Source organism: Rosa rugosa, chromosome 5, assembly GCF_958449725.1.
Source record: "Rosa rugosa chromosome 5, drRosRugo1.1, whole genome shotgun sequence".
NCBI classification, from domain to species: domain Eukaryota; kingdom Viridiplantae; phylum Streptophyta; class Magnoliopsida; order Rosales; family Rosaceae; genus Rosa; species Rosa rugosa.
In genome coordinates, this window is record NC_084824.1 from 418,264 (window position 1) to 443,073 (window position 24,810).

Sequence of the window (24,810 nt, forward strand, 5' to 3'; positions counted from 1 at the left end):
ACAAACACCCAAGACGAGCCCGACCAGGTACCCACCCATCCCAGCACCGAGACGCCACACAGCTGCGCCGCAAAACATCGGGCCACCCCGGCATGAGACTGAACGGCAACAGCATCCGGATCCACAGACAGAATAGATCCAGATCTGGATCGACTACGCCCAGAACACCAAATCGCCGCCGCCCACTCCCAGAACTCAGAAGCAAAGATGACACCTTAACAGCACCGCACCTCCGCTCCTCACCTGCAGAAGTCCACAAGCTGCATCGAGAACTCACAGATCGACCACAACCTGCCACCTTCCCACGGCCACGTCTGCGCCTGAGCCCCCCTCCGGAATGCGTAAAAACAACACAGACCCGTTCGACGACGACGTCCCAAGGACGCGCCGCCGGACGGAGCATCACTCTCTGTCAGGAAAACCAGGCGCGTGAGGCGCGTTCTTTTTTCTCTTTTTTTAGCTTTGAGTCGCGTTTCACCTTTTCCTCGATCTTGTTATATATGAATTGAATGCAGCTATTTGATTTTGCCCGCAATCATCCTGGTAATTATCAAAACAGCATCCCTGAGGCAGGAAAAGTCTACGCCAGTAGTGGGTATCAGGTATTGATTTCTGTTTAATCATCATGCAAATATCAAACATGTGTTATTCCTAGTCTGAAAAGGACAATTGTCCTACAACTCACTTGTGGTTAACGAAGCCCTCTTAACACTTGATTAATTAGTTATGTACGTGATCAATGTGTATTTTGACTGGTTTGACTGATAAATTCATCACAGAGGAGCATCAATCGTCTCAATCAAGATGGATCCAGCTCCTGTGACATGCCAAGGCGGGTTTGACTGGTTTCACAAACCCGAGCCCAACCCAAACGTGCTGGAGGGAGCAATTGTGACCCCAGACGAAAATGATGGGTTTGCGGACGACAGGAACAACTTTCAGTTAGCTGAACCAACGACCGTTACTAATGCTCCACTAGTTGGTGTCTTAGCTCACCTTGCTTAACTCCTATGACTAACTAATGAGTTTGTATCCTGTTATGTCTATCAATAACCACCTTGCTTAACTCCTATGACTAACTAGTGAGTTTGTATCCTGTTATGTCTATCAATAACCAATACCATTCATCCCACAATAATGAATGAAAAGTGACCGTTTGAGCTTTCTTTACCATCTCTCCCTTTCGTTCTTTTATTCTTTCGTTCTTTTTTGTTGCAACTTGGCCTATCTGGTATTCGAGAAGTTTATCAATGAACTCCGTACTACAAGTTCAAGGGCTAATTATCCACACTGATCAGAGGATAGTTCAGAGGCCAGCAGTTTTTCAGTGGAAGGTCTCAGATAGGTGGCATCGATAATCAGATAATTGATAATGCTGAAAACCTAAGCCAAAGTACGTTTTTCTGATGAATTCCACGATAACAGATGAAACTAAAGGTTTCAAAAAGCGGGAATTAGACTTGGTGGGTCAATTTACAATGATTGATTTTATGATATGATCAATTACTATACAAAGACTAGTTTTATGTACAAAAAAATTGCATCGCCACGGGACACAGAAGATAAAGAAAGCGAAGGAGAAACCAATCACCGAAAACTGAAAATATGAACAAAAAACTGCAAAACCTAAGGTTCTTATGGCCGAAAAATTCTCAGAGTTTTTGAAACCTGGAGCCGACAAAATGGACACCTGGAAACGGCAGAAGAGCACCTCCGGCAAAGTACATGACCACAAGGAACGATTGTTATGTCAACTTCAGCGCTCAAGCAGACCCTGCAAACCCATGCTGCTTTTGCTGTATCAGCTTCTTTTGCTGCAACATCAGCCTTTTCCTGCAAATTAATTCAATAATATGAAAAACGAGAAATTCCTAGAACGTCAAAAGGATATGATGAATGTAATATGAAATGGCAAATAAGCCTCGGCATTCAGACTCTTATATTATTACTTTAGAAGTGATGCCACTTTCATGAGACCTATATTACAGATGCATTTTCTTCCAGCAAACGTGCTCTAGTAGAAGCAAAGCCGTGCAAAAGAAGCACAGTTGTCACAAACCTGTTCAAGCAGAAGTGAAGTCTGGGACTCTTTTAATTGTTCTTGCAGCGTTAATGTTTTTTGCAGTAGGGACTGCTTCTCCACATCCATATAAATCCCAGCAGCAGAGAGCATCTCTTGTACTGCTTGCACCAGTTCTGCAGGTGATACTCGGCCATACTGCAGGTCTTTGCCAGCTTGCGGCTGCCCACAAAGAATCCATTTTGAGTTTGATGCTTAAGAAAATCCAACCAATTTGACAGTGGATGAGAGTTGGAAAAAAAAAAAAAAAAAACTTGCGTTGAAGTATCTTCCAAATACCCAACAAGTAAAACATGACGGTAAAAAAAAAAAAGGACAAAACATAATATTTTTATCCTACAGATTAAACATCAGGACCTCATGCAATGAAAAACAAAAACAAAACACTAAAGAGAAGCAAAGAAACCAAACGAGGAAACAAAGAGAGGAAAAGTAGGTGATGATCCTCAGTCAAAGTGAACTACTGTTGCTCAAGGGCATATGGCTCTCGAAATAGTGGCATAGTCTTCCAAGAATTTGAGAGGATCAAGTATTGCAGGATCATCCGTATGAGAAGAAAGCTTAAAAACTTAAAAGAAGGGAACAGCCTGCCAACGAAACCTATAATGGTGAGTTGGTGACAGCATCAGAGGGGGACATACCTGAGAAGCTCTTGATTTGCCACTTCCAGAAGTTTCTGGCATGTCAATACGAGTTCTGCTGTGATCCATTGTATGAACATCATCCATAGACACTGGTAAAGTCTCACTTCCCATCGCTACACTTTTGAACGAGAAGACATGAGAAGATAGAAGAGGTTGCATAAAACCCAGTGAAGTCTCCACCTTGAATCTATACAATGCTTGGCCAGCTGACGGCCGGACATCCTCTGGAACTCTACCATATTTGAGCTTTTCTCCATTCTGAGACCGCCATGCCACTATCTCTCCAGCGTAAAAGGGTCTCAATGGATGAAACTGTACTTGATGAACATCTTGGGGTAACAGTTCTTTACCTACCAAGCCATTGCTTCCACTGGTGGCTTCCATTTCTTGCTTGTCAGAACAAAGTTTCAAAAGATCAACGATTGCAGTTTCAGAGCCTCCAGGACAGACGAATAAAGATCCAATAGGTAAAGGAGTAGGGGACCCTAAGACCAGACTCACAACAATTGCAATAACATCAAAAACAGAAATATAAGGTGGTGGTTCAGAAACTAATATACAGGTGTTAGTCTGGTTGATGAAGTAAAGTGTCCGATGCATGGATCCATTGACCCACTCTGGAATGATGGAATCCTTAGCAGCATGGGTAATGTCTACAGAATGTGGGAGGAGCAAAAAGCGAGTATGGAGGCACTTAACAAACTGCAACTTTTCCGCAACAGATTCTAATAAGTTTTGTATGGTTTCCACAGTTAAATGCTTAATTGCAGGAATGTAACTAGCCATGCTGTTTACAACTGTCCATACAGCACTCTGAAGTGACTTGCTCAACAGTTTCTCTCGAATGGCTACAATTGGAACTGATCCAATATGATCCAAAGTTTCCACATGTTCCTCGTGATCTAATTCCTACATCCATAGAGTCGATTTTGCATAAAGTTAAAACAACAGCAATTTTTGCCAAAACAAATAAAGGAAAATTAAAAGAAATTAAGTTTAAGAAGATCATGTTACCTCTATGACTACATCAGACAGCTTCTTGATTCCCAGAACAGTACAAAATCTCTCTGGAAGATCTGGGTGAATAAATCTTAACCTGGACGGGTCAATGCACTTTACAAATCGGGATCCATGGGAATCAATATACACACAGGATTTCGCATGAACTAGTCTGCAGCTATCATCAGGGACTATTGCTGCTGATGTCCAATTGGGGTCATTAGACATGTCATCTGCAGTAACCCCCTCACAGATAAAATACAAAATTTCTAGCACAGCACGGAGTTCATTTGGATTTAGACGTTGATATCCACAAGTTTTCTGAAGATTCAAGAGAAGATCCCTTGCAGAGGCAATGGATAGCATGTCCTGAAGTCCCAAATCTTTTAAAATCTTCAAAAAGGGAAGATATGATGTAGGAAGTTCAAACGCAAATGGGGATAAGTTAATTGTTAGGCGGGCAAAAAGCAGGTTCGCAGTCACCAAGCGTGTACCATTTGCAGCAGGTATAAATGGTACTCTCTGTAAGTCCATTATATCTGCATAAAAAATTAGAAATGAAGAATTTATTATTCAAACTATACAATAAGGAGCCCTAATGGTAACAAAATATTTCTCAGTCCAGTCCACAAATCTGAAATGGAGTTTGCAAACAAATCATGAGGAGTCTACCTGAAGAAGAGAGAGAATTCCAAATCTTATCCAGGTACTTCAACACCTCACAAGAAGCTTCATCAACAGTCATCATACCAGACACAGTCGGCCAATGAGCAAGTGTGTCTTCACCACCATTTCTCCCAATAATCTGGGGCACAAAAGGATTTTAGCACAAGAATCATCATCTTGGATAAAACTAAAAGGACTACCAAAGTTACCTGCAAGTGCTTTATTACTGTAGGAAAAGCTGGAGGGCTCCTAAGCTGGAGGGATCCCCAAGAGTAATCGGGAGGAACAACATTTTGTCTCGAAAGAATGGGAGCACAGCTCCAAGCCAGAGGCCAATCCCTTAGCAGAATAGCTTCACTATATGAAGTGAGCACTCTCTTGCCACCTTTTTTTCCAGCGACATTTGGAAAGCCAAATTCAGCAGGTATGCATTTAATCTTTCCAAGGAGATCACAGAAGTTGTTGCCATAGAGGACAGCAAAGTTCGAGAAAATTGCTTCAACAACAGATCCAGCTAACGTCCATACTTCCATGGAAACTTCACTCTGAGAGTTGGTTAGGTCGTCAAAATCATCCAAATCTCTGGATCTCATGCATTCACTTCCAAGAAATTCCACTCTTTTGGCACATTCAAGTATTACATCAGATTCTATTGCAGTTCGTAGGCCAGTTTTCCTTAAAATTCGAAGCCACCGATCAGCAAAAAACCTTTCTCCTGGAAACTTTTTCCTCTCACCAGAGAAAACAGATGTTAATAAAGCATCACCAGGATCAAATAAATCCTTGGGCTTATACAGATCTGTGCAAAACTCATCAGCATTCCTTACAAATTTAGTCTCCTTTAAAGCTTCAACTACAGCGGTATCCATTTGGAGATCTTGCCAATTTGTGTAAAGATATATCAATATATCTTCCTTTTCAGGTTCAGGCTTACCTTCAAACCCAGGCAACCCAAACCTAATTAAAATCTGTTGATCATGCAATTCAGGGACTCCAAGTGCTCGAAGTAATGCAAATTCAACTGAATCAGTGGTATAGGAAAGACAACGTTCATCATAGGGCTTAAGGAATGAATTTGTGGAGATCATACACAGATCATCACTGATCAATCGTGTGTAAGAACCCACAACTGTTTTATAAATAGGAAGTGAACGCAAAACTTCAAGTTCTTCCCTTCTGTAATTAGAGCCATTAGACAAGAAATCATTAGCAAAAAGTGCAAAAAGTGCATCACAATTTGAAGCTGAAAGGGAAGTGACTTCGGAGAAATAGCCAGCATTTTTAGCTGCAACCAACTTAGAAGCAATAACTTGCCCTAATGATTGGTCAGGGGGAGGGAAGCAGTTGCTTGGGGCAGCACAGTGTAAAAAACCTATATCAAATATAGGTATGTTGCAGTGATTCAGAAGTGATAACAACCAAGGGTGTTGGTTTTTAGCTACTTCAAAAGCTGAAATGTATGCTTGAATTGATTCAGATTCAGGCATATGATTGCTTCCAGTTGCACTCGTTTCCAAAGCATTTTCTTCTGAAGTTGGATCAATAAGAAGGGGTGGAATGAAGACCAAGTCACGCTCCCTGACACGGCATAAGATTGGCCGACCAAGAAAAGCAGGAATTAGAGGCCAATCATAAAAGAGCAAAAGATCTTCCGAAGAGCCGTTGAAGTTCTTCCAGAAGAGCCGTATCCATTCAGGAGAAGGACCACCTTCACCACCAGAGCTTGATTTATTATTCTCCCATGAAAACCAAGGAACCATATTTGAGCCCATTACATAACTCGCCCAGTTATCCTGAAAAACGAACTTCATATGACTGGCCAGTAAATGAAGAGAGAAACTTCGCAGTTTTAATAATGATTGTAGCACACCATTTGAAAATATGTCAGCGAGGATTGATCTATCCAATACTTTAGGGTGAACAAACTTTTCAGCCAAGGAAACCATCAATGCCTGCTGCTCTGAATTCCCAACCCAAAGTTCAGTAAACCCCAACTTAGTTAAACGGTTTGCTGCAGTTGGACATGGCAAACCTTTGAGTTCAGCTGCTATCGATAGAAGATTCATGTCTCCATTTCCATAGATGCTGTTACTACTACCTGCAACCATGTTCCTCTGAACCAAGGGCCCCCCAGACCTACCAATATCCTCAACAACTCCCCGGCCAAAATCAAGTAAAGCCTTGCCCAAACTTGTCACCATCTCAATTGCATCTCCTGAACTGGTAGCATTCTGTGTAGAAGATGCTGGATAAGTATGCAAATTAGTAACTGACTGGGAAGCAGAACTCCCACCAACAACTTGGCTATGCCCTCTAGTGTTACTGTTGTCAACTGCCAGAGAATTTCCAGCTGAATTGAATGAATCTCCAATCTCAATATCAGACAAGCAGTACTCAAGAACATCTGCATACATATCAACTGATCGGAGAACAATAGATGATGAAGAAGCTCTTAACAGATTCCGAACCATCTTTGGTTTCACTTCCCGAACTGTAATCCCCAGGGCTTGGATTTCGGTCACCAACTCCCAAGGTACTGAAAACACTGGGTAGTGCTCCTTTACAAAGCTGCAAACTGTAGCCGGAAGTAAGTTCCCACCCACCCCATGTCCAGGTTGTGAAAGAAACATACCCTCTTCAGCCTTGGCAAAATTTCCTGAGTAAAGTTGCCACACAGGAAGATCAACTATACGAGCATAAAAAGGACTTATCACCTGTTCAATTACACATTCCCAATCTGATTTAGGCACTTCAATTGAAGGTATACTGCCATCTCCTGGTTGTTTGGCCAAATTATGCCTGTTAGACCTCGGCCAAAAGGAATAAATTTGATCTCCATAGCCCTTCAAAGACAGGCTGACTGCAAGACCTGCACTTGATTCAGTTGCGGAACTAGAAGGATCTATTCTTAACCTCTGGATTTCCAATATCAATTCGACGTAGGAATCACGAACACATGACATCAGCTCTTTGTTCCAAGCTTCCATTAACAGATTTCCAGCATCCACACATGCCTCTGCTGAAGAAGCTTCTTTGTCTTGATAATTAAAGAGAGAGCGACCTCCATTGTGACAAACCAGGAAGCATCCAAGAACAGTAACAGGTATATTTATACCTCCAGACAAAGGAAGAGGGGACATGATAGAACTCGTTAGACAAACATCAACAGGATAGCCATCTCGGGATATATGTGCTGCAACTCCAGCGACAGGTGTCAAGTTGTATGCCAGATAACGCCTGCAAAATAATAAGTGGAGCATCAAACATAGTTTTACATTTGCAGTGAAAGATCAAGAAAAAGGTATCTAATATCTAACTTTTTGCATATCATACCTATCAAGAGCCATATTTCTTGTTTGCCCAGATCCCAGGCTAAGTGCAACAAGCCATCGATCAACAACTCTTGCTTTGCCTTGGTTCAAGTTCACATCTATTACTTGCAATTTTGTTGCAGCATTGAAGCTATTAAATAATCGGGATATTTGGAACTTCCTCCATTTCTTTTCCGAAAATGGATTCCTCATGATAGCAGATGATGAATCAATGCTAACTGAATAGTCCTGACATGGCTGTGCACTTCCTTCCTCCCATGTGGAGATCGACACCTGATCATCCATAAAAATGTAAAAGGCTGTATAAAAAGCTACATGCGCAAGAAAAACTGAGCACTAACAATACCTGCATTACTGACTTCAAGAATAAAAGTGATCTAGAAGAGTGCTCCAAAAATCTCTCAGTAATCTGCTTTATTTTTCTTAATCCAAACTCAAGTTCATTAATCAAACATTCAGATGATAGAGGCATGCGAATAATAGTAGAATCCGATGATGGCCATGGCATACTGTGGCCAATCAGCATAGGATTGAATTGATCACAAAACCGATCAGTTAAATTTGTACCTGAAAATCAAGCATTAATGAAGTTCAGTCTTCAAATCTACTCAGCAGAAGATAAAACAATAGAGCAGCTAAAAAAGCATTGATCCAGGAAAGAATATAAGAGCTAAAAGAACATTGATCTGATCATAAAGGTAACCAGAAAAGTACAGACACGATAAAACTAATATGTGGAGCATCATACAACATAAGCAACTTAAAAGGAGGAATGATATATGATAATATGAATAATTACCTGTCAGAGAAAACATTTTAGCCGCAGGAGTACAACTTGAAGGTGCAGCAAGCACTGAACCACGGGGATCAAACATATAAAAGTAGCCACCAGAAACAACAGAGAGAAGATCACAGACAAAATAGCAGCTAAGCAAAGCCAAACCATAGTTCACAGTAGCACCCCTTAGTCTCCATGGAGGTAAAAATTGGAGACTACTTACTTCCTCTCTACTCAAGTTCGCTCCTTCCAATATGGCTAATAAGGCCGGCCCTTGAAATTCCCCTAAACAATCACATATTTGTCAACAAAATTAGAATAAAGCCCAAGTTCATGGCAAGAATCCATGCAATTGACGCTTTGACCTAGGCATGATGAAAACTCCAGCGGTGACAAAAAGGGAACGAAAAAAAAAAGTGAAATGCACTGCTATTCTCCAAAAAAAAAAAGTACACTTGTGTTTTCTTTTGATTAAAAATAAATTTACTCACCTCTGATTAAAAATGATATTAATAGTTACAAGGCCAAAAGTTTATTGAATTATTGAATTATCCCTTCTCTGTCTACCCATTCCAATACAATAACATATTCAGAACAATAAAAGTTTATAGAAAATTAACTTACCCATATTGTGCTGCAGCAAAGACTGCCGAGGATGTTCCCGCTTGTCAAAGATTAGGTGCAACTTATTAGCTTTGCAACAATCTGCCAACTCAAGCAGGTCAAACAATAACAAGTCATTGTCCCCATATGAAGCTAAAAGCTCTTTTATTCTAGCATAGTCCATGCACGGAATATCTTTAGTCATTTCATCATCAACTAAAGAGAGGCTACGAAGTGACTGTACCCCCAATCTATTTGCCAGATCATTGCTGATAGTTGGATGTACAAAATGTTTCCCCACAAGAGTACTGTGTTCCATCCATGGTGCATCATTATACACAAGATCGCCAGCATCCATCAGAACTCCAGAAAAATCTGGAATTAACATTGGAGTGTTAGAAGCTTCAAATGGTGGTTTCTCTGAGCAACAGTCTGCTACAGCATCAAGGACACAATGCGCAAAATTTAACTGATCTGTTGACAGTGGGAATCCTTTCACATCATTCTGCAAGCGTTGCAAGACATGCAAATAGTCCCATATATCAAAACTAATTCGTACGCCTAACTTTATCAGCAAATCTTTGAATTCTGATAATTCAGATGGGACAACATACAAGTATGGAGTAAATTTCACAGGCGAATCAAATGCAAGTGCATTTGGAGCTACAAAGTTATCCCCGATCCAAACCCAGGAAACACCATGTAATGCTAATTCTAGGTCCGAAAATTCATCAGTGCCAATATATTCTTGCAATTTTGAATAGAGTGATGGAATTCCCTCACAAAGTGCAGCATCGACATCTTGGATATCAGCTGAATGTGATTTAAGCTGAAAATACAGCTTAGGTAGCTCAATCAACTGCGTGGACAAAACATTTATGTTCGGTGGATCCATCCAGCCAAGCTTTTTTTGTAGGTATGTTGAGCGGCATACACCATCTAGTATATGCATCGAGTAGGAAACCATAAACATCTGGGATTTAGGTCTCACATTGCTCGGGGATGCCACCTGGTTACTGGATTTCAACCATGGGATTCCTTTGAGAGGTGGATCAACACATACAGGACACCAAGCAATAGCCCTCATTTCAGACCAAAAGTCCTCTTCTGGTTTATCACCAATCAAGTCGTCAACAAAAGAATTTATCTCCAGATCATCAATTTTTATGTTCTCATTGCTCTTGGGAGACTCAATGTACACAACATCACCATCTTCGGTTCTAGTGTCGTTTTGGAAAACAGAATTCGTTGACTCATCAAGATTTCCTTCTTCCTCAGTCGAGAGCTTACATGATAGAGCATCTAAACAAACAAGTAACTTTCTCCCATAACTTAGTGTCTCTGAATCCCTTGAAAAATGCAGCAATGAAACTGATCTAGCACAATCAATTAAACCAGAATAGCCCAGAGTTTTTCTGAGACCAAGTGTATTCAATATATCCAGAGTTTCGGTATCTGAGAACTTGTCAGAAGGGAAAAAAACTTCTCCATGTAGCACCTTTCTTAAAGCAGTGACTCTAGGATCATAGAGCCTGCAAAAGTACAATAGATTTAAACAGTATTATATCCTTTCAGAGAAGCGATCGAAGGAAGATCATAAATGTATGACATTATGGTAAAAATAGTGTGTCAATAAGTGGCCTGATCTATAAGTTGTTGCTATTATAAAGGCTCAAGTATTGAAGTTTGATTATAACAAGTATTTAGTTTAATCGAAGTTGCTTATCTGCACAAACCTTGAGGTAAAAAGATATATGAACATTAAATGGTAATAGAACATAAAACGTAATTGTAAAAGAAAAACGCATACTAAAAGCAGAGAAGAAGAGAGATAATAAATTGAACACTAGATGTATTCTCCGAAGTCTCTTATCTGCTTTTTGTGACTTTATATGTAACGAACAGACTTTAAGACACCATCCCAACTCCATACTCAAGAAATTAAACAACAAATATAAAGGCCATGAGAAGTTATACCGGGAAGGCTTCTGCCAAGATCCATCAGCAGCCAAAACGAAAGGCATTTCAGAAATTGCAGATTTCAAAGAATTATCCTCTTCAACTAAAACCTGCACTCCATGGAGAATGGCTGTAAGAGATCCTTGCTCTGATAGGAATTTTGACATACGGTTAAGCAAATGATCTCTGTAGAATTCCATCCTGGAGGGTTCTTCAATCTCTAAATATCTTCTCAAAATAATTTTTTCTTTCTCTGATTCCGTGCGTACAAAGTCATCACTCAGAAAATCCTCCTGAATATCACCAGGTTTAAGCAATTTGACAGGATTACTCAAACTTAGAAACTTTCTGCTCTTATATGACTCAAACATAGGAAGGTGTTTCATGATGTCAATATGCTTATCTTCCATTTTCTCTTCGATAAACCACTTGGACTGAAGAATGAAACTCCGAAGTTCATGCATCTCTCCTTCTGTTGCATCGTTAAAAAGGCCCTCAATGTTCTCTGGCTTACCTGCAACTGCCAGAAACGCATTCAATAAGCCAATTGCTGTTGGCAACTGCACAAATCTTTTCAACTGGGGATGATCTACTGCAAGGTCGTGCCTCAGGAAAACGCATCCTATTTTCAGCAACAAAGCTGTCATCTTCTCACTCCACCCATCATCCTTTATTATGTTTGAATTGTCAACTAGTTGCAAGAGACAATTGTTACCAACAGGCAATATTGGCCATTTAGAAAAAAGTGACAAGTCATCACAAGATGACCTCAAATAGCTCCAGAGAAGTCTTACCCACTCTACACTCGGTTGACCTTGCTGACCAGGAGCCCATGTCACCTGTTTTGCATGATGCCACTCTGCAGGAAGTATTCTTAAAAAGAGTTTCTCCAGTAAACGACATGACAGAAAAGAAATATTGGAGGCCTCGCTTTGGGCTATGTAACACAGCTTCTCATAAACTCCTCCAGGAATTGTGCAATCTACAAGTAGATTTGGAACCGAATCCTTGAGAAGATCATACTCATCCCCTCGTGCGATATATATTCTTTCCCCAATCCCCTTTTTGTCGATTATGGTAAATGAACCATCAGCAAGGGGTAATAAAGGCAAACCATACAAACCAGCAGATTGAACAGGCATCTTCAAGTCAAGTAAACAATATTCAAGGGCCAATACCATTGTGTTTCTATCCTTAAATTCCCGTTTCCTTCGAATTAACAAAGTCTTCAACAACTCTGGTGTCAAAAAATGCAAGGCAGGGCACACATCCATAAACCTCTCAACAATTGGCTTGGAAACAGTGACCAGAGGTAGACCAGCATCTGATAATGCTTCAATAAGCTCATCAACCTTGTCGAAAGTAAAGTCAGGAAATATAGCTTGTTTGGTTGAGATCCACTGGCCTCCTCGAGCTTTTGTATATAATACACGAAGGCCACAATCAGCAATAAACATATAAAGTTCCTGCACCACTAAAGCCCAAGGTTCCAATCCTCTTGTTTTAGGCCAAAGTGAAAAGAACAACTCACATGGGCCAATTTCAGGTGCAATTTTCTCTAGCATATGCCCATAAGCAGGGGCAACTACTCCTTCAAGCAAGTACATATTCCAATCTGAGCGCTTCTTTCCACCACCAGCCATGTCATTACCAAACCAGATGTCCCTCCTATTTGACGATAACTCGAAATAAGCATTAACATGTGCTGGAAGACCAGTAGTAATTGGCAGTGGTAGAAAACAGAAAGCACGGCCCTCAAGATCTTTTCTATCTTCAGAGGGGCCTGGAGGGACTTGAAATAAATTGGAAGTAACAGCACAGGTCTCGTTGTTCTCCGAGATATCACTTGTTTGCAAACCAACCTTGGAAGAGTATAAATATGCAGCAACACATGCCCAGGGGAAATAAGTATGAGACTTGTCACTAAAAACTGGGAATTTCTTCTTTGCCTGTCCACCACCTATACACTCAGAGGTTATCCAGCTGTGTGATACATTACCAGATGAGCTTTCCTCTGTAATTATAACCTTCTGACACTTGTATGGCAAATCTTTATCCGCTGATTTTCTCAATTTCTTTAGAAATTGCTCTTTATCCATTCCATTATGCCGATTACCATCAAAAAGACTAAACACATCCTGTCGTGCATTGGATTCCATTTCAGGCTCACTATTGCAATGCTTGTTGACCCGATGTAAAAGTTGCATTTCATGTCCACTTCCTTCCTTTACAAAAACAGAGATGACTTTCACATTACGCAGAAAAAGTAACGTCTCAGAAACAACTTTTGCAAAGGAAGTAAAAAGGGACATGACATCTTCAGGTGCATATCCTTCTTTCTTTATTTGGCTTCGGGAAGCAGCACTAGCACTCCTAAGAGGAAACCGGAAAAGAGTTCCAGGAAATGGATGCTGCAAGTCACAGCCAAAGTGTAAAAAAGGAGAAAACTGATCAGGAAATTGTTCCATAATCTTTCTTCCAGAAAATTTTATCCTTAAGCCAGGGTGAGAGGGAGAGATCCCAGGTAGATTACAGGCATGAGGATCAAACATAACAATGTTTTCGCCAGAAACAAATGTGGGAATGTCTGTAAAATGGTAGACACAATTAAAACCCAGTCCAAATCTCCCTATAGCAAAAGGTTTTTCTAGCTTGCTCTCCTGGCCAATGCGTGAGATTGCATACAGATCTTGGGGACTGAAGACAGAGTCATTGAAACAGTACAACGCAGGGCCTTGCCAATCTGCCATTTCAGGTGAAAGTACTGAAGAAGTCCCATATTGAGTTTTGTCCAGGAGAAAGTTCACCTCAGAAGCTCCAGCATCCTCTGCATTTTGAACCAGCTCAAACAGAATTCCAGGTCCATCTGCATACATTTCAAGTATGTGTTTAAGTCTAGTTGTCAGTGCTTCGTGCTGTCCAAAAGCTTCAGCAGCACCAGATAAACTCAGATTCATTGAATCGGCACTCTCAGCCAGCAATATCCTACGAAGAGAGCAGACACCAAGCTTCTCTGCAACATCAATAGATATGTTCCCATGCACAAATTTTTGAACTGTTCTCCTTGCATTAAGTGGCATATTAGATGAACCACCAAAAGGGCTATCATGATCCTCTGACCCAAGCAACCAAGGGGCATCATTATAAACTAAGTCACCAGCAGGATATAATCTGCCTGATACATCTGGTAAATAAATTTTAACTTTCTGGTCATGTATCTGAACTTCAGCTAGATGCTGGACAATCAATAAGGCTGCTCGGATTTCCTGTGCGTCGAGAGGAGAAGATCCTTTCTTCAAAGCCATTCTGCACAAAATATTAGCATAGTCTGTAGGCTTCAGGAATTCTCGAATGCCAAGCTCCAAAAATAGTTCCTTAAAAACTGCTAGATCGACAGGTATAACACGTATATAAGGAGCCAGATGAATGGGACCATTAAGGACAACCTCATCTACAGTTGCAAATCCATCTCCCACCCAAATCCACCGGCTGCCCTCAAGGACAGCCTTTACTATGTCCATCTCATCAGAACCAATCAAACCTGCCAGTATTGAATATATCCTAGGCATAGCCACAGCTAACTCCTGCCGAAGAACCTGATCATTCACAATCTCATTGTTTTTCCCAAGCTCCAGTAGTTGCGCTGCAATGACACTTCCACCTGGTGGAGAAGACCACCCAAGGCTAGACGATAGCGCTGTAGATGAGCACTCTCCATCTAGAATTCGCATGCTAGCTGAAACAAGCCACATGTCGGCTTGCAATCTCACAAGCTTTGGAGGAGCAACTGTGGATGACACAACAGGCCACGGCAAAGTTGGAAATGGAGCAGAAACTAAAACTGGGCACCAAGAGACCAGCCGAAGATCATTCCAGAACTTCTCAAGATCAGATTTTAAGTTACGAGGTCTGAATGCAGTTGCAGCTCGTGAGAACATTCTGTTCACTGTTCCTTGATCACCATTTAACAGATTGGGTATCCATTTCATTGCATTAACTTCTAAATATGACAGAAGCACCTTCCCTTTTAGATGTGCCTTTTGCTGATCCTCATGCATTAATCGTTCGACCTGTCGAGCACTTTGTATGACCGTCTCAGGGGTCACAGATGTTCTAAGGCCCAAACCTTGCAGCATGTCCAAAACACCAGGCTCTTGGAATGGACCGTAGGGAAAACTATCAGAATCATCTAATAGTGCATATAATTCTTCATTACGAGGATCATATAATGCAGTAGGACATCTAAGCGCACCACTCAGGGTTGGGAGAAATTCCAAGTTTCTCAAATATTCCCTGAACGATGTGTCCTCAACACACAGCTGTGGTAGGTTTTGTAGAATGGATAGAACAATGTTGTTCCGTACCTCAGGTTGCAGCTCCCCAACTCTATTCAAAACCTGCTGCTTGTAGAAGAGTGCCTTCCCCATCCTTTCAATACCATAGTATCTTAACAGAATCTGCAGCTCAGTATCTGAGCTAATAAGGAACTCAGTTCCAAGGAAGCACTCAGGAATGTCTAACGGTGGTAAGTACTTTCGCGGACTTTCAAGATCTGAGAATTGGAAACTTTGAGTAGATCCTCCACCATACACTTTATAGATAGGCAGCCTCTTGCAATTACGTATGGCAGACTCATTCAAACAGGCTCCAAAATACCACTTCGGGTCAAGAAGAAATGAACGAAGCTCATCCCTCTCTTCCGCTTCCAGACTATGAAAACATGTTGCTATGGTGCCACAATTCAAAGAGACAACATCATATATGGATTCGACAAGGCCTGTAGCATTACCATCACTTACATAATGAAATAAATCTGAGTGTTCAACTCCATAATTTGGGTTCAGAATCTTGCAACCAATTTTAACGAGTACGCCTTGCACCTTGTCTGAAAGCTTTTCTGCATTCATCAATTTTGACTCTCTAGAGGCTCTATACAGATGGCCAGAAGTAGAGGGCAAAATAGGCCAATCACTAAAAATAGACAACTTATCGCATTGATTCCGAAGATATTGCCAGAATAGCACAAACCATGAAGAAGTAGGGTGATTATGACAAGACTCTGGGTCCCAGAGCACTTTGCTTTTATACTTCCAGTCAGCAGGTACAAATCTTGGATAAAATTGAAGAAAGTACTGAACATTGAAAATAACAAGGTTTGCCTTTGAGGACTTCGCAATAGCAGAGAGTCTATGTAGTAGATTGATAGGAATATCCCGATCAACTATTCTATCATATATTTGTTGAAGCAGCCTGAACTCTAAATCACTGCAAATGAAATAGGAAATTCCTTTTGAGGCTTCTGATAACAATCCAAATTCACCATTTGCCAATGGAAGCAAAGGCAGATTATAAGCATGTGTCCCAACATCAGCATCAAGCAAATCTTCAAGACAATATTCCAACAATACAAGCTTGTAAGCTTTACCAAGAGTAGAAAGAAATCTGCACTCCCTGAGGAAACAACGTACTGTATCAGGAGTGACCACCTTCTGCCTATAAGTGGAAGCATATTTCAAGAGCATGTCAAATAAATTGTTAGGCAAACCCACAATAGGCATTCCTAGCTCAATCAGGGCCTCACCAAGTTCCTTGCTCTTAGTAACTTCCTGATCATGTAGAAAAGCTTCGACAGGTGCCACCCATTTTCCACCTTCAAGTTCCGAATATAACACAGGAGCATTAGAAATGTTTCTGTATATATGCTCAACAAGAATATTCCATGGCTCTTCAAAAGAACCACTTGGCCATAAGGAATAGTACAATTTCCTCGAATCTAGCAGTCCTCGTATGCCCAGAAGAAGTTGTGTAAATGCAGGCGCCACAACCTCTTCTAGAAGAAGCCTGTTCCAGACAGAACGAATTTTTCCACTTCTGTCCATATCAGCCCCATACCAGATGCCACGACGATTCGATGAAACCTCAAAGTATCCATTCACTTGTACACTCAAACCAGTTCTTACAGGCAGAGGAAGGAAACAGAATGCCTGACCTAGCCTAAGAGCATCATTCTGTTTAAAATCACATTTCACTAGTATCAGTTCATTTGGATCTTATAAAGAAGAAACGACATAACAACAAGTATGACTGAAACTAACTCAACGAAATAGAAAAGGCATAGGCAAATTTGTTAAGGCAACTGACCTGTTCTGAATTATCTGTGATGCAAGCAGCAACTGATGCCCACGGCAGCAAGTGCATATCATATTCCTTAGAAGCAGTAGCTGCAAATTTGCCAATCCTACTGGATGTGGATGCCAGTGCTTGTACAAGATAAAAACTATCTGTCTTCTTCTGCGATTGGGTCCCTATCATTGCCTCCCTTACAAAGTCCACTGAATAGCAGTCCACCTGACTCTCTGTAGAATTTACCGACTTGGGAAATCTCAACACTGCCTGCCGATGCCGAACAATATCATCACTTGCAGAACTGACAGAGCACGAATAAAGCTTCCTCGGCTCAGAGTCCTGGGCGTCCCACACATACATTTCGATGCGCAAGACACTTTTGAGGAAAAGCAATGTGAAAACGCCTTCCTCATACAGTTGAAGCAACAAGGAAGAGAGGTCGTCTTCAGAGTATTCTTGCCTGGAAAGCTTACTGGTCGCCGCCTGCTCCGCATTCCTCAAAGGGAACCGGAATAGAGTCCCGGAAAAGGGCGTTTTCATGTCGCAGCCAAAAGCACAGTAAGGAAAGAACTGGTCTCTATATACAGAAATGGCTGAAGAAGAAACATAGTCAATTCTCTTCCCGGGATTGGAAGCCGAAACCTTTGGAAGGAAAATGCCTTGGGGATCAAACAACACCACAAATTTCCCACTCACAAACGACGGCAAATCAGTTAAATGGTACACTGAGTTGAATCCAACCCTAAAAAATCACACGAAATCAGTACACAATTCTCTTTTTCCCGCCAACACTACTGTCCCTGACCTAATTAAAACCTAGTGTGCCATTCATGACCTAATGTAAGTAAAGTTAGCAAGCAGAGGAGAGCTAAAGAATCAACAACTCACCCGAAGCGGCCGGTCTTCGAGGCCTGGCCGTGCTTGCTGCTCCCTCCGATCCTCGAAATGCTAACGAAATCCTCCTCAGTGAAAACGGCGTCGTTATAGGCCAAGAGCGAAGGCCCCTGCCAGGGCGCCAATGTCTCCGATAGAAGGGAGTCGGAACCGTGGAGGCGGCGGTCTAGGCAGAGACGAACGACGGTGGCGCCGGCATCGTCAGCATTCTGAATCAACTCTTTGAGTACGGTGGTTCCCTCGGGGTAGTTGAGCAAAACCTCCCGGATTCGCCTGGTAAGGTCAACCTTTTGACCGAAGTCTTCTAGAAATATCGACTCCGGTGACGGAGACTCCATTGTTGGTTTAGGCTCTCTCGCCTTCTTACTTAGAAACCATCGCCTGTGGAATTTGGAATATTTATAGGAAACCTGAGAGTGAAGCAAGGTGAAGGCGGTGGCGTTCCAACTGCGAAGAGTGAATTTTGATGAAATTGGGATTAATCGACCAAAGGGGGCAAAGGGGCCAAAGGGATTTACTATTTTCTCGCACAAGAGATAATTTACGGGCAAAAGTAAATAATTGTATTGGATTATCTTTTTTTTTTTTTTTTTTTGTTACAAGCGGGACCTCAAAGGCCCAAACAAAAACAAAGAAAAAGTTCTGTCTCCTCTTTTCTCCTAGTTCTAGTTACAAAAGCAAGATCATCAAGAAAGGCTTCAGTAGCATGGATAGGAGGATCCAAAAAAGTGATGAGACCAGGCTCATGATCAATGCTGCATCTAGCCAAAGCATCCGCTGTCATATTACACTCACGAAAGATGTGCATAAGCTGGACATTCTGCATAGTGGCCATAAAGTTGTTGCATCCAGCAAGCAGAGATCCAAGGGGGTGAGTAGAAAGGTTTTGCTGCTGCACAAGCTGAACAAGAACAGCAGAAACAGATTCAATTTCTAGCTTGGGGATGTGCAGGCTTGAGGCTAACTTTAAACCACAAAAAAGTCCCCAGGCTTCAACCTCCAAAATCTCACCAACCCCTAAGTTGATTTGGAAGCCAATCACCCAATTTCCAGTGTGGTCTCTGATGACTCCACCAACCCCAATCTTACCAGAAGCAGAACTTCGAGTGCCATCCACATTTAGCTTGTAAAAGTTTTCTGGAGGTTTCTTCCAGCACAGACTGATGAGGCTCTACATATTGGAACAGCTTGTCTTGTAAATGGCATTTTTCCACTCCACAGCATAATCCCATATAAGTTTATCAGGGCATGTAGGCATAGTAAAAGACACATCAAAGACTTGCTTATTCCTCCATTTCCAGATGAACCAATAGATAAAAACAAAAATATTGCACCACTTGATGTTATTCTTGACAAAGGCATGACAATGAAGTTGAGCAAAAATCCAATTGTTCCAATCCAGGGAGAAAGAGTTAAGGATAGTACCAGGTTTAATAAAGCATTTCCAGATGGCCATGGATCTGGGGCAACCTCTGAATAGATGAAGGAGGGTTTCATCAGCCATATTGCACAAAGGACATGTAGAAACTGCAGTGAAACCACGAGTAGCACGCTAAACATTGGTGAGTGTATTGGATTATCTTTGACTACACCACTATACATTAGTCTCTTTTTTATTTTATTTTTTTGTCAAATAGCAACATATTTCAAATCAACCGAACACATCTTAAGACGTGCATAAAGACGTAAGAGTTCAGAGATAAAGATCTCATTAACTTACATTTTACACAAAATAACAGAATAACAAACTGAAACTCACAAATAACTCTAAATCTAAAATCACATAAAACTGTCACTGGAAGACCAAGCATTCTCCATATACTCGACTAGTCTGCACATTTGTTATTCTCGTCATATATAGCGACATTAGAATGTCCATGACCAAAAATAAAGCTTTTTTGAACTACTATTTACTCATGTAGGTCGGCCAGATTCATATTTTGTAGTTGTGTTAGACTTATAGCCTACCGTACAATGAAATCAGCAAGATCATTCAATGCCTCAGTACAAGGTCAAACTACTTGCGAGACATACATTTGCATCACTGACGCGTTTCTTGTTGTATAAGTTTCATATTTCAATGAGTCGTCCTTTTTAAGCAATCATCATCGAAAACTCAATACCTAAACCCTAATCACACTCCCAAGCAGGCGGAACCACCAACACAAACACGAATAAACTTGAGCATAATGCCAGTCGCAAGAACAATCCGAACATTATGCTCATACGACAGGATATGGGCACCTAGGCTGAAAGTCTGAAACGGATGTTAGCATCGATCAATCGTTCAAAAGCTCAAGCTTGAAGTCACCTTGAAGTATAGAACTAGCTTAATAGGGATCATTCTAATCAAAGAATGAAGCGGTGGATTTGAGTCACTAGACAATGAACAGATCAAGAAAACCGCCGCTAGCACCAGTCAAAAAATTTCTATGCTGTAGCGGGCCTAAAAGATTGAGCTTTGTTGAAGACAAATGCTATCTGGATCAGATGCTACAAAATACTCGGTAAACAAAATATTTTATAATAGTTGAAATGTCAAAATACAAAAATTCCACTCTCATTATACGTCATGTTCAACATCAATGAAAAACATAGATACGCATCTAAAATAAATTAACGCGGAAAATATGCCAAATCTGTTCTGGGGAACTGCCTAATCCTCATCATTGAAGGTGGTCTTCTTCCCTGCAGTAATACAAAAAGGGTACAATGAGAAAATGAAACCTAAATCAAGGGCAACTGAATGCCAACATGAAAAGCAGGGCACTTCTTCATGAGAAAGAAAAGTGCTACCAACCTGTTCCGGGTGTAGCTAGGCTAGGACCTCTGCCTCCACGCCTACCACCAGAATCCCTACCACCACGACGGCCACCACTATCAAAACGACCACCACCACGGCGGCCACCACTCTCATAACGACCACCTCGACGGCCACCTCGACGGCCACCATTATCAAAACGATTACCCCTTTCACCGAAATCACCTTTAGGTTTGGCCGGTTGGACATTCAAATAACAGCCATTTCCAAGATCACTTTGATCAAGCTCCAAAGCTTTGCTGAAAGCATCAGCAGATGAGAAGTCCATGTAGGCCATCCTGATATTGGCAAAGACAAATAGGTTAACCCCAAAACAAATTGGAAGAAAGAGGGATACAACAGCACTCCAAGAATAACGAACAAAAGAAGCACAAACCCCTTGGAGGCGCCAGTTTCATAATCTTTTGGGATGGACACCCGTGTTATCTCTCCACACGAATCAAAATGACTTTGCAGGGCACCTCGGATCTGTAATTACAAAGTTCAGAAGAATGGATGCAATAACACAAAACAGACAACAAAAGCTACAGTTTATAGTGCAATATTTACCTCATCCTCCCCTTGGTTTGTATCAAATCCTCGTACAAATATTGTCTGTGACTGACCTTGTCCTCCCTTCTGGTATGAGTTGCTCTCTTTGCTATAATATTATCAAACAAAGAAGGGAAAACATAAGCAATGGGACCATCGAATTATAGCTTCATAGCACCAGTTAAAGAGTGAAAATATACCCGCTGTGAGGAGTATAAGCACCCCTTTCGCCCCTTTCACGAGCCAGATCAAGTCTCACCGCACGACCCAACAAATCTGAACCATTCAACTCCAGAGCCTGCAAAAAGATGGGCTTAGTAACTAAATATGAAAAACAAAAAATACACACATCCTACTGAAACCAATCAAGACATCTGGTCTACCTTTTGGGCATCTTCTGCACTGGCAAACTCTACATGTCCATATCCCCTGAACTGTCCTTCTTGATCAGAGGAGAAACGGACCTCAACAACTTGGGCAACATCCTTGAAGAAATTTTCCCTATATAAATAAATCATAGCATTAGATCAACGCCACCAAAACCAAGTCAATTGTAGTATTCATTAAAGAACACATACACATCGCCTTGTTCAATCTTGAATGACAAATTGCCGGCAAACAAAGTCTTAGACGACGACGTTTCAGGAGTAGCAGGGGTTTTAGGCTGTGTAATAAAATTCAAAAGGTCAGAGCAAAATATGTGATATGAGATAATGCAGATAATGAAGAAGGGGAAACGGTCTATTACAGCTTTCTTTTCGGATTTTGATTGAGCATCTACCATCTCTACATCAGAGTCCTGTTCAGAGTGTGAACTATTAATATAGTGCAATAGGTAAACCAAAGATTGTATGGAAGAATTAAACAGTTCCAATTAGAAATTATGAGAATACAACACAAAATTAAAAAGTACACCTTTTTCTTTGGAGTCTTTGCCTCTTCTTCTGATTCTTCATCTGAACTATCCTCATCACTCTCCTCCTCTGAACTACTTTCCTTTGGGGCAGCTTTAGCAGGGACCTTCAAACGAACCATCACATAGAAAACACAGTAATCAAAAGAACAGACGGGTAAAATGAAAATGCAACAAAACAAATCTAATAAAATCGACATACCTCGGCCTTTGGTTTTTTAGTTTGTGGCTCATCATCATCATCTTCATCAGAGTCACTTTCACTCTCACTCTCACTCTTTGATGGTTGAGCTCTTTTAGCAGCAGGTTTAGCATTCTTTGGCTACAAAGAGACAAATATACTAGTAATTAACCACCAACTAATGCTTAAAACAATGAGAACTAAAACAATTTTACTTTTTATCATGCATGAAATACTCTATTACTTCGTAGGGCAACCAAAACAAACCTTTTCTTCCTCTGAATCATCAGATGAGTCGTCACTGGAATCCTGCTAAAAGTAATATACTTTTTTCAAAACTTTTTCCTATACTAGTTTGTAATAAAACTCGAACTAATTACTAGATTCAAAGAGCAATACAAACCAAATAAAATAATATCTATATTGCAAGTCCCACAAAAGGGAACACACCTCATCATCAGAATCATCTTCAGAGCTGCTTGAATCAGGCTTCTTTGCAGCAGGAGCAACAACCTTCTTCACAGGTGCAGTAACCTTAGCAGGAGTTTCCTACAATGATAAGACAAACAGATCTGAGAAAAGACTTCCATTTTTTTTCTTCAGGCCAACATATCTTTTCAACAAGAAAATACAAACAAATCAAAAACAATAAAATTGGAAAAGGAAAACTAACATCATCATCCTCTGAATCATCACTAGAATCTGCATCTGAGGAGCTGGAATCCTCTTTCTTCTTGCCATTCTTAGCCACAACTTGAGGCAATTTTGTGGCTTTGGATTTAGGAACCTGAAAATACACAGATAAACCCCATGCTTAAAAACTAGAGTTATAAAAAGCACAAGACATTAGTAGCTATATAAGATACTCACTTCCTCCTCATCGGAATCATCATCTGAAGAATCTGAACTGTCAGAAGACTCGGCTTTCTTAGCAACTGGCCCGTTTTTAGCAGCAACTCCAGTTTTGGTAGCAGGTTTCTAATGCCATATAACAGAACAAGTATTATAATCTGAATGCACAAGTGTCTGCGACAACAAATTTTATGTATTACTCACTTCATCCTCATCAGAGTCAGACTCTGATTCAGAACTGCTGGACTCTTCCTTCTTAGCAGCTATGGCCTGCTTTTTGGGAGGAACAACAGTTTTGGTTTTGGGAGCAGGCTGAAAAAAAAATAAGAGACAATCAATTATAATGCTTCATAGTGTACCATGTAACATGAAACATCGACATACCCAATTTAACACTCATGGTGAAAATATAAAATCATTTACAGCCAAATCCAAACAAAAATGCAAAATCAAATCCAGAAACATAGATTTCTACGACATTTTTTTTTCTTTTCTTTTTTTCTAAATTATTTTCAAATTACTAACTGAAATTCAAACTCAATTCTTTTCATACCCACATCAACATGAGCAAAACATGCATTGTGCCAACAACCCATTTAGGATACATGTAATAATGCAATAAACTATGAGCAGAAATTAACATAACAAGGCATTCAAACCTTCTCATCCTCTGATGAAGTGTCAGACTCCTCCTCACTACTGCTCTCTTCTTTCTTCTTCTTTTGCGGCGTTTTCGCTTCGGCCTTCGTCTTCTGGATGGCCTGCACCACACCCTCGTCTCTCTTCTGCTTCTTCGCACTCACTGCCTTCTCGACTTCATTCTCGGCTTCCCTCTTGCCTATAAACCAATAAAACACACAGAAAGTTAACACATAGCTCTCAATAAACTAAAACCCTAAAATCACACAAGTAAATTTCACCCAAAAAAAGAGACGATACCTTTCTTGCCAGACTTAGAGACTGGAACTACAGCAGCAGGAGCTGCTTCAACCTGTGAGAAAATACAACACGATTAGAAAAAAAAAAAAAAAAAACGACGCCATGAAAACAAAGCCAGCAGCCAAAAGAGTTAAGGGTCGGAGCGAATCGTACTTTGGTGGCTGACTTCTTGCTTGACTTGCCCATTGGAGGAGCAGAATCGGCCTATGGGAGAAGAGAAAGAGTGTGAAGAGAAGTGGAGGCTGCTCTGAAAAACCCTAAGGAGGTAGGGTTTAAGAAGAGCGGTGGAAAATTGGGAATGAGAGACTCGGTTAGCGATGCTCCGTATTTATATAATTTCGAATGCGGGAGACTCGTGAGAGGGTTAGGGTTTTTGACGATGTGAGCGTGCGGGAGTTTTGAGCGTTCACTCGTGTGTGATTGTATTGGACTTTTTCTTTAGTTGCTAGGGCCCGGTTGGCTTGGGCTTTACAGGTTTGATCGGGCCGGACC

At 40.9% G+C, this 24,810-nt stretch overlaps 2 protein-coding genes across 4 annotated transcripts; both read right to left on the reverse strand.

Annotated features, from left to right (window-relative positions):
- Positions 1 to 1,419: 1,419 nt before the first annotated feature.
- LOC133707912 (uncharacterized) lies at positions 1,420 to 18,603 on the reverse strand. The gene is made up of 13 exons (XM_062133368.1): positions 18,076 to 18,603; positions 17,203 to 17,929; positions 11,080 to 17,069; positions 9,124 to 10,634; positions 8,521 to 8,784; positions 8,068 to 8,288; positions 7,723 to 7,994; positions 4,599 to 7,626; positions 4,396 to 4,528; positions 3,739 to 4,262; positions 2,722 to 3,633; positions 2,060 to 2,242; positions 1,420 to 1,833 (listed from the first exon to the last, which is right to left on the reverse strand). The coding sequence occupies exons 1-13, from the start codon at positions 18,417 to 18,419 to the stop codon at positions 1,636 to 1,638; spliced, it is 14,307 nt and encodes a 4,768-aa protein (XP_061989352.1). The 5' UTR covers positions 18,420 to 18,603; the 3' UTR covers positions 1,420 to 1,635.
- Positions 18,604 to 20,582: 1,979 nt separating this feature from the next.
- On the reverse strand, positions 20,583 to 24,646 carry LOC133710388 (nucleolin 1). Of its 3 annotated transcripts, none has more exons than XM_062136447.1 (18): positions 24,472 to 24,646; positions 24,319 to 24,370; positions 24,039 to 24,217; positions 23,584 to 23,691; positions 23,398 to 23,505; positions 23,201 to 23,314; positions 22,978 to 23,076; positions 22,795 to 22,836; positions 22,549 to 22,668; positions 22,349 to 22,453; positions 22,182 to 22,232; positions 22,012 to 22,097; positions 21,817 to 21,934; positions 21,634 to 21,731; positions 21,452 to 21,542; positions 21,279 to 21,370; positions 20,882 to 21,180; positions 20,583 to 20,769 (listed from the first exon to the last, which is right to left on the reverse strand). In XM_062136447.1, the coding sequence occupies exons 1-18, from the start codon at positions 24,502 to 24,504 to the stop codon at positions 20,738 to 20,740; spliced, it is 1,827 nt and encodes a 608-aa protein (XP_061992431.1). In that variant the 5' UTR covers positions 24,505 to 24,646; the 3' UTR covers positions 20,583 to 20,737. The 3 variants fall into 3 exon arrangements, with proteins under 3 accessions (XP_061992431.1, XP_061992429.1, XP_061992432.1); XM_062136445.1 differs by having other exon boundaries at positions 22,795 to 22,839; XM_062136448.1 differs by lacking the exon at positions 22,795 to 22,836.
- Positions 24,647 to 24,810: the final 164 nt, after the last annotated feature.

What these genes read in the sequence shown, in the direction of transcription:
- LOC133707912 (XM_062133368.1), bottom strand. Translation starts at nt 18,419, where the DNA reads ATGGAGTCTCCGTCACCGGAGTCGATATTTCTAGAAGACTTCGGTCAA. An exon ending in TCTTGGCAGAAGCCTTCCCG is followed by an intron (nt 10,635 to 11,079) that starts GTATAACTTCTC and finishes GTACTTTTGCAG; the next exon opens with GCTCTATGATCCTAGAGTCA. An exon ending in TGTCTGATGTAGTCATAGAG is followed by an intron (nt 3,634 to 3,738) that starts GTAACATGATCT and finishes CTATGGATGTAG; the next exon opens with GAATTAGATCACGAGGAACA.
- LOC133710388 (XM_062136445.1), bottom strand. Translation starts at nt 24,504, where the DNA reads ATGGGCAAGTCAAGCAAGAAGTCAGCCACCAAA. An exon ending in ATGATTCAGAGGAAGAAAAG is followed by an intron (nt 22,669 to 22,794) that starts GTTTGTTTTGGT and finishes GTCTCTTTGTAG; the next exon opens with CCAAAGAATGCTAAACCTGC. An exon ending in GAAACTGGCGCCTCCAAGGG is followed by an intron (nt 21,181 to 21,278) that starts GTTTGTGCTTCT and finishes TGCCAATATCAG; the next exon opens with GATGGCCTACATGGACTTCT.